This window comes from Micromys minutus (genome assembly GCF_963924665.1).
Source record: "Micromys minutus genome assembly, chromosome: 25".
Taxonomy (NCBI): Eukaryota; Metazoa; Chordata; class Mammalia; order Rodentia; family Muridae; genus Micromys; species Micromys minutus.
In genome coordinates, this window is record NC_137960.1 from 21,755,082 (window position 1) to 21,765,390 (window position 10,309).

Here is a 10,309-nt window from a genome sequence, read left to right on the forward strand (position 1 = left end):
AGACTCCACACGGAGAATGAGCTTTATATTCTGGCTGGGAGGTTGCTCGGAGGGGACATACGGACCTGACCTCCTGAGCTCCATCCACAACCCAAGAGGTAGCAGAAGAGAATGTCTCTGACCATCCCTTGCCAGCCATGGCACATTTGTGCCTGCCTATTAAATACACACACACACACACACACACACACACACACACACACACACTGACCATCACCAGCTATGGCACATTTGTGCCTGCCTATTAAATACACACACACACACACACACACACACACACACACACACACACACTGACCATCACCAGCTATGGCACATTTGTGCCTGCCTATTAAATACACACACACACACACACACACACACACACACTGACCATCACCAGCTATGACACATTTGTGCCTGCCTATTAAATACACACACACACACACACACACTGACCATCACCAGCCATGGCACATTTGTGCCTGCCTATTGCATGTACACACACACACACACAAACACACACACACACACACACACACACTGACCATCACCAGCCATGGCACATTTGTACCTGCCTATTGCATGTACACACACACATACACACACACACACACACACACACACACACACACACACACACACACACTGACCATCACCAGCCATGGCACATTTGTACCTGCCTATTGCATGTACACACACACATACACACACACACACACACACACACACACACACACACACACACTGACCATCACCAGCCATGGCACATCTGTGCCTGCCTATTGCATGTGTACACACACACACACACACACTGACCATCCCTTGCCAGCCATGGCACATTTGTGCCTACCTATTAAATACACACACACACACACACACACACACACACACACTGACCATCACCAGCCATGGCACATCTGTGCCTGCCTATTGCATGTGTACACACACACACACACACACACACACACACTGACCATCCCTTGCCAGCCATGGCACATTTGTGCCTACCTATTAAATACACACACACACACACACACACACACACTGACCATCACCAGCCATGGCACATTTGTGCCTGCCTATTGCATGTACACACACACACACACACACACACACACACACACACTGACCATCACCAGCCATGGCACATCTGTGCCTGCCTATTAAATACACACACACACACACACACACACACACACACACACACTGACCATCACCAGCTATGGCACATTTGTGCCTGCCTATTAAATACACACACACACACACACACACACACACACTGACCATCACCAGCTATGACACATTTGTGCCTGCCTATTAAATACACACACACACACACACACACATACACACACACACTGACCATCACCAGCCATGGCACATTTGTGCCTGCCTATTGCATGTACACACACACACACACAAACACACACACACACACACACACACACTGACCATCACCAGCCATGGCACATTTGTGCCTGCCTATTGCATGTACACACACACACACACAAACACACACACACACACACACACACTGACCATCACCAGCCATGGCACATTTGTACCTGCCTATTGCATGTACACACACACATACACACACACACACACACACACACACACACACACACTGACCATCACCAGCCATGGCACATCTGTGCCTGCCTATTGCATGTGTACACACACACACACACACACTGACCATCACCAGCCATGGCACATTTGTACCTGCCTATTGCATGTACACACACACACACACACACACACACACACACACACACTGACCATCACCAGCCATGGCACATTTGTGCCTGCCCACTGCACACATCTTAAAGGAAAATGACTCTCTGGGAAGATAAGCTTAGAAACATCAGCCACATGTTTGAGCGTCTTGCAGATGGTGGATGGTAGGCATGGTCTAACGATTTCCGAGCAGCAATAAGAGACTAAAGAGATGGCTCAGCTACTGAGAGCATTAGCTGTTCTTCCAAAGAACCAAAATGTGGTTCCCAGCATCCATTAGGATGGTTCACATCTACCTGTAACGCTAGCATCAGGTGGCCCAATGCCTTCTTATGGCCTCTGAGAGCATAACACACACACAAAACACACACCCAATACACACAAACACACACTTAAAAAAAATTAGTCAGGCAGTGGTGGCACCTTGGGAGGCAGAGGCAGGTTGATCTCTGTGAGTTGGAGGCCAGCCTGGTCTACAGAGTGACTTCCAGGACAGCCAGAGTCACATAGTGAAATTGTCTCCAAAAAAAGTCAAAATACACTAGCAACAAAATAAAAGGAAAAGTTATCAGATCCCAGAATCTCCCAGAACAAACATCACAGGAAAAACAACAGAAAAATCTTCTAACGAATACAGAGACAGTGAAGAAACAGCTCAGTTCAGAGTCATCCATGCCTTTAACCTCAGCAACTGGGAGGTAGGGTCTGGGCCAGCCAGGGTTACACAGGAAGACCCTATCGAAAAACACAACTCCCAAATCAAAAGAAAGGAGAAAAAAATAATTCCAGTCCGGGCTGGAAAGAGGTTAATTCCCAGCACCTGTGGCAACTGCTTAACTCCAGCTCCAGGGAGAGCCAACGCCTCTGGAGGCCCCTACACTCAAGTACACACCCACTAAAAATTTTAAAATCATCTCAAAAACAAGCTGTTTCCACAACACTCTAAACACTGCCGAGTGACACAAATATTTAAAGGTGACAAAACAGATGTGAAAAACGAACATAACATTTCTTAATCTCCAGATAGTTCTGCGGTGGCGGAGCGCCTGTGAGGCAGAGACAGGGAATCGGAGCTTCAGGCCAGCCTGGTCCACACGGGGTGTTCCGGGTCAGCGAATGCTACACAATGAGGGCCTGACTCAAAAACAACCTTCAAGTAAATGACAAACCCAGGTGGTCAAGGCGTTCACTAGACCAGTTTGGGCTATTTAGTGACACACAGTCTCAAAAGAAAACATCTGGGCGTGGTGCAGTACACAGTAATCACAGAATTTGGGAGGCAGAGGCAGGGAGGATCTGAGTTCGAGGCCAGCCTGGTCTAGCTATAGCTCCTGGACAGCCAGAACTATGCAGAGAGAACCTGCTTCAAAAAAACAAAACAAGAGTCCCCTTGCTCTGGCCCTCTGCTATGGTTTGGATTTCAGCTCTCTAGGCTGACTCCCTCCCCAATCTGGAACAGCCAGGCTGGGTGGGGTGATGGAGGATCTGCCCACATCTTTTCTCCACTCTCCGTCGAGGTGTGATTCGCTCTACCTGCCCCACCCCCCCGCGCGCCCCGAAGTGAAACCACCTGACCTTTCATAATCGGCAGAATTCTCCTTGGAAGAATGTCCATCACAACCTGTAACCTGCACCCGACGAGCCTAGCACGGCGGCGGTGCCGCAGCGGCCGCAGGTGGGGCCGCCCGCCCGCACTCCCCGGCAGTCCTTAGAGACGGCCGGGCTCCCTCCGCGCCCCCAGCCTGCACGGGGGTCGGGGGGGCGCCCGCAGGGACGCGCTCCCGGGAACTGGCACCACGCCGCTCTCCTACCCAGCCTTCCGCCCGCCCCCCGCGAGACTGGGAAGCCATTCTTGTCCCTGGACGCTCGGGTCCCCGCCCGTCCACCCTTCCCAGCCGCTAGGCCCCATGGCGGGCGGGGCGCAGGGATGCGGGCGAGTGAACGTTGCCATGGTGACCCCGGGAGCCCCCTGGCCCCCGGTTGACTGCGCGTCCCAAGCGGAGGATGGTGACCCCGGCTGCTGCCCTTACCCATGGCGGCGATGCGTGCGGGACACGGGCGCGCGGAGCAAGTCAGCAGCTCCCCGCAGGCGCGCGGCGGCCACCGCGTATGACCCGGCTCGGCGCGGCCACAGCGCCCCTGGCGGCGGGAGGACGTCGCGGCCGCGCGAAGTCGGTCCCCGCCGACGGCCTCCCATTTGACAAACCCTGGCAGCGTCAGAGCAAGAGGCATGGCGGGGATCCGGGGGCTCGGGCGCCGCAACACAGCGCCAGAGAAGGGTGGAGATGCGGGCCTCTAGCTACCTGCTAAGGTTTCCTCCACGCAGGCTGGATGGGTTTAACGGCACACACCGGCAAACTCAGAGCGAGCCGACAGATTTTAGAAAACTCTCCGGCGGCCGGCCACCCCAGCATTTGAGAGCAGCGAGCGAGAAGGATCCGTGGCTGAAGACCAGGCTCAGTTACATAATGGATTTGAAGCTAGCCAAGTCTCAAACGCCAGACACTGAAATCCGGGCTGCGGCGGTGGATGCTGCTAACCGCAGCGCTCGTCAGGAGGCGGAGGCAGGAGGACTGCTAGGAACTTCTGGTTACTCTGAGCTACTTAACAAGTGCCAGGTCACCTAAAGCTAGCTACAAAAACTCTTCCAAATAACAAAATGTAATACTTTGTAAGCGGGTGTGTTGGACCTATAAAATATCAACTCTTAGGAGGTGGAGGCAGGACCAGGAGTGTTTGTTGCTAAAAAAAAAATTCCTTTCCTGGGTGAGGTGTAAACAGTGTCTACCAAATCCCTCGAAAATCCCGAGGCGAGGACACATTAAAATGATTAACACTGTTCCCACTGAAGAATCAGTGAGCTTTGGGAACAGTGGGGGAGGGCTTAAAATCAGCATAGGGATGATGATTCCTCCCCTATTTCTGTTACTTCCTCCCTTAGGCCATTTGCAGTTAGGGAAGAAACTGCACACAACAGCTTGCTAGGGAAAGGCTGGCTATTCCTGTGAAGGTCCCGTGTCCCTCCCTGCCCTCCTTCTATAAGGGAACTCAAGTCAACTTGCCCAGCCGTGACCTTTTGTAAGCAGACATAGGGTAGTTTGCTGAAGAGTGATAGTTTTGACTCAGTCCTGTAAGACATAGTGCAAGGCCATTCTACGGGACACCTGGGATTTCAAGACCAGCCTGGGTTACCTGGGGCTGGCTTTTTAAAAAAAAAGTTCACACGCATAAATAAATGCTTCCTCCTGCCTTTCAGACTTGCCTTCTTGCGGGAGATAAAACTTGCTACAGGTTAAGCTGGGTGCGGTGCCTGTCTTACACTAGGACTCATCCTTGAGGCAAAAGCAAGCTGATCTTGATTTGGGAGCTAACAAACGCATCTCAAGCACTTAAACAAACCACCAAAAGTAGCTAGACAATGTTAATGTTAATGCAAATGACAATGTTAAACCAACACTCTGGTTTATAATGTTAGGAGACAGTTGCCTGAACCCAGCCATCTTAGGAATGACATTCATCCGGGTGGCAGAGTCAAAACTGAGTTTCATGCTCCCAGGCTCCAGAGCCAACTCCTGTCCTGCTTCTTCTGGTATGTGTTGACCAGTAAAAGAGAAGTTGCCATATCTAAACCAAGGCGCACCAGCACGGCCTGTAGTGAATTACTTGATTCCGCTTGGCCACTCCTCTGTTCCCTTATCATTCTGAATTCCAGACCAGGAGGAGACCGGACTGCAAAGCTAAGTCAAGAACCCTGTAACCAGGTGACCCATATAAGGCCCAGTCACCAACGTTGACTTCCTTGCTCAACCCCCTTGTGTCTAAATATGATTGAACAATGCTAAGCCTGCCCCATGCTTAGGGTTCCATCCTTTAAAAATACCGTACGTTTCTCTTTGGATCACAGTAAGCTGCGGAGTTTGTGTCCGTGATCGGTCAGTATTGACCTGCATACAATAAAAATTTGTCATCTGCCAAGATGAGTGTTCAAAGGCTTGGTCAGCTCCCAGGTTTGTGCTGTAGTCTCTGACTGGTCAGTTTTTGCTGCTTTTTTCAATGAAGACCTTGCTTGGGTTGTATTTCAGTTAGGGTTTCATTGTATGAAGAGACACCATGACCAAGCAAGCTTTTCTAAAGGCAAGCCTAGTGTCAGAGGGTCAGTCCATTATCCTGAAAAGGATGGCAACATTCAAGCAGTCTCTTCCACAGAGGGCAGAGCTTAAGCAAAGCACCTCAAAGCCCACCACCACATTGACACACTTCCTCCAAGGCCACATCTCCTAATAGTGCCACTTCCCATGAGACAAGCATGTTCAAACCACCTCAAGTTGTTTTTGGTTTTTATGGTACCCCAGCAATGATATATTGGATGCAGTGGGGTCTAGCAAGTCTAAGAAATGTAGAGGATGAAACTTCTTTTTCCTAAGAGGTTTATTGTTTTGTATGTGCACTCAAGAGTATGTGTGCATTCACAAGCATGCACTTGCACATTCTTCCCTGAGAGACAATAGGTTCTAGTTTTAGATTTTCTTTTCTGTTTTTGACAAGTCTGTGTGTAGCCCAGGTTGCCCTTCAACTTATATATGCAGTGGAAACATTTTCCTTTTTAAAAAAATTTTTTTTAAAGATTTAATTATATATAAGTACACTGTTGCTGTCTTCTGACACACCAGAAGAGGGCATCAGATCTCATTACAGATGGTTGTGAGCCACCATGTGGTTGCTGGGATTTGAACTCAGGACCTCTGGAAGAGCAGTCAGGGCTCTTAACCACTGAAATGTTTTAACATGAGACTGTCATACAGAGAGAAGTATATTTACAAAGAGTCCTAATGGAAGTGGGAGATGAAGATGGAGCAGACACCCAGGCCCTGAAGACCTAAGAACATTTGACCCTGAGGTCAGTACTGTTCTGACTCATGAGAATCATTTCCCTACTTTTATGATATACTACCACCACTTAAACAATGTACCTGACTTTAGGCTGCCTATGGGTCCCAGAAATTAAATAGTGCACGACTTTGTTGCTTCTTTCTTCCTCTCTTCATATCTGGTAGGAGCCAGGCCTCTGAGCAATCCCCCAAGCTTGAGGTGTTTCCCGGTGGTTCATTGTACAAGTCTGGTCTGGTTCTTTCTCCCAGCTCCATGCTCCCAGAAAGACTCACGCTCAACATAGATTTACAAATACCTTGGCCATGTAGCTAAGCTCTTTTTTTGACTAGACATTGACGTTTTTATTATAATATTAGAAAAAAGATGATGTCCCGGGTGTCTGCACCAATGTTAGTTAAAAGATAAAGAGAGTGGGGTGGATGTGCTCCACAGAGGTGCAGTGAGGCATGGGGGAAGGGAGATGCCTCTGGGAGACCCATGTTGGGAATCCCTTTCCTCTGAGGGACCAGCCACAAGATGGTATAGTACAGAATAGAGTTTATTCAGGGCATGGAGAAGGGAGTTGAAGAGGGGAGTAGAAGCAGAGGCCAGCCATGAGTATGTGGAAAGAGGGGGGAAGGGAATGGAGAGGGGAGGGTAAGGGGAGAGAGCAAGAGAGAGAGGAGGGAGCAAGAAGCCCCCTTTTATAGTGTCAGGTAACTGGGGCAGAGCATGCCTGGCTGTTGCCAGGTAACTGAGTGGGGTCTACAGAACCCCAACAGACATAACTTAAAGCAACTCACTTGTTCTCATCTCCATCCGAGCACGTCTGCTCACCAGTGCTCAGGTACCACGCATGCATCTGTCTCATCACATCTTCCTGGGCATACCTCCTGCCTGGCATTCTCCCAGAATCCTTTCTGGCTCCCGGATGTGCCCCCACCTATTTGCTGCCTAAGCCACGGCCATCTGACTTATTATCGATAGCTGCCGCGTCCATACAGATATGATACTCTCTCTACAGAGCATCTGCCCTTCTGTGCAAGAACACAGCGAGGGCCTCGGGGCATACGGTTAATACCAGAACGGTCTGGCAGGATGGCTCAGTGGGTAAAAACACTGAGCTGCCACACCTGATCCCCAGGGCACACATGGTGAGAGTATCCACTCCTGGACATTGTCCCCCAACCTCTGCATAGGTGGTACTAGGGTGTGAGCATCTGTCACCCAATAAATAAATATAGTGAAACATCCTTTTAATGAACCTAATTACCAGGGAATCAGTATTACCTTTCTTCTTTTTTTCTTTTGTTGTTGTTTGAAGCTGTGCATGGCAGGAGCAGAGCAGGGACTGGGAGACACTGGTCTAAACACAATCCATCTTCAACAGCTGTCAAATGACCTACTCAACAGCGGCCTTATCAGGCCCAGCCTCAAACCTGTGATGCTCCTCTCTCAGGCCTCCCGGGTGCTGAGATTTAAACTGGTGATTTTTAGGACAGCGATTAGACCAGGCCACTTGGGTTAAGTTTCGGGAAGAGCAGGTGCTGCAGGTAACAGCTGAGCCCAGAGGTGGATTCAGGTGAAGGAAGTAAGTCAGAGGCTTGACTCAGGTTTTCCAGTTGGTCCAGGAAGGGGGCTGCTGAGACTGCATGGTATCTTATTTCCCTATCACTGCATGTATTGTCTTATGACACGCATATGTTCCAGTGAATGTGTGTGCGCATGCACTCTTAGGAGTGTACATATTCAAGGGAGGACAGAGGGTATCAGATCACCTGGAGTTCCAGGCCATTGTGCAGTGCTGGGGATAGAACTTGGATCCTCTGCAAGAGTAGGGTGTGCTCCTAAGCACGAAACTCCCCTCCAGCCCCTGAAAGGCCACACTATTTCCTAAACCTGTGCTCTCACTACAAGGAAACCAAATGGGCCAATGGTACTTAGGCAAGGAATTGCATCTAGGGAGTCTCCCCTCCCCCCCCCAGACTAGAGGGCTGATCGCCCTCCCGCCCCACTGTGTGCAGCAGTTGGGAAGGACCTCACTTGTGCTTAGCCTCCAACTCCAAACCTCGAAGCACAGAAACATCTATATAGAAAACATCTTAACTTAGACTAGAGTTGGGATCAGAGGAGGAGCCCAGTGGTCAGGCACTTGCTGCTATTTCAGGACCCAATTTGGTTCCCAGCGCCTGTGTGGAGAGGCTCCCTGTAATTCCTACTCCAAGACTCTGTTACCCTCTTTGGGCCTCAGAAGGCACCTGGACACATATGCGAGCAGCACTCGCCAACACACACAAGATTTTTAAAATCTCTGACTCCTGCCAGGGACTGAGATGACCTCAGATCACCTCCAGCTCAATGCTCTCACAATAACGAGCGGAATTTAGGCAACTGACAGTAACTCTTCTGATGTGCCGTTTACTGTTTTCTTTCAGTGATTAAGCCCATCCAGTACGTCATTTATACATCTCTTTGGGATAATGCTATTTCTTGGTTTCAGCTGTAGAATGTGGTTAGAATGAAAACTCTCCCCAGGTATTTGAAGAGGCTCAGGTATCTGAACACCCGGTTCCCAATTGGCAGGGCTGTTTGGTCTCTTGGAGCAGGTGTGGGATGTCCACAGCCTCACCTCACTGTCGTAAGCTTTCTTCGTTATGCTTGTGATTAAAGATGTGACGTCTCCTGCTACAATGCCCTGCACCATTATAGACTCTCCATCTGGAAACCTAAAATAAACTTTCTTCCTTTAACCTTCAAACGAGATGCTTTATCCTCAGCAAAAGAAAAGTAACTGGTGCACATGCTCGAAGCTGGAGGCTCAATCTCTACCACTGCAGCAACCAGACAAGCAGGAGGATCACAGGTTCAAGGTCACCTGAGGTACAGAAGACCCCCCCACACACAATGTCATAAAATGAAAAATGAGTCAGCGACATCTATCAGGACAAGACATTTATTAAACTGTACATTAAATAATTATAAAAGGGGCAGTAGCACCAACTATGGGAACTTCCACTTCAGTGAGGTAGACGGCTTTCCACTGCAGGAGAGAAGCCCTGATGTGGAAATGTCATCATATATATAGATGCTAGTTACTTGCTGGTAAACTTATTCCTAGAAACATCTGTACGTTGTGGAAACACTGACAGAAACCCCGAGGAGGCAAACAAGGGTGAAGCAGGGCATCCCTCCTAAGCTGGGTCAATTCAGAAACCAAAACTCCTCAAAAAAAAAAAAAAAAAAAAAAAAAAAAAAAAAAAAGTTTGTTTTCTATCAAATACATCAAAAATACATTTTATATCAAGTCCTCATCTAATATAAAACCGGGAAATCCCAAAACTTGAAGAGCAATCGAGTCTCCTTGGCACAGACTGACTTCAAGCGATGAGACTGACCTTTTGCAATTCTGGAATCAGACCGGAAGTTCTAGTTCATTTTGTGAGATCTCAACCTTGAGATGTAACTGAACCTTAGGCATTACAGTACAGACCCAAAGGCTCTCACGGTGGAGACCTTACTTTTTATCCCCCTTGGCCATACACAGACATACTTAAAAGTATTTCCAAATTTAGACATCTCAATTTTGGGTAGATTAGTACTTTTAAGGAAGAATTTTGCGTGATAACAGAAGACAAAAATCTGAAACTTTGAAAAAAGTACATCCATGTCCTTTTGTACCATTTGGCTAAACGTCACCTTCGGTCTAAGGGTGGCGGCA

The 10,309-nt window shown here is 48.8% G+C and overlaps 1 protein-coding gene across 1 annotated transcript in view; it reads right to left on the bottom strand.

Annotated features, from left to right (window-relative positions):
* RUFY2 (RUN and FYVE domain containing 2) overlaps positions 1–3,809 on the bottom strand; it is a 33,540-nt gene extending 29,731 nt beyond the window's left edge. Inside the window, exon 1 of the mRNA XM_080937866.1 lies at positions 3,753–3,809. Coding sequence (XP_080793992.1) covers positions 3,753–3,756 — 4 coding nt within the window. The 5' untranslated portion in view covers positions 3,757–3,809. The remainder of the gene's footprint in view (positions 1–3,752) is intronic.
* Positions 3,810–10,309: the final 6,500 nt, after the last annotated feature.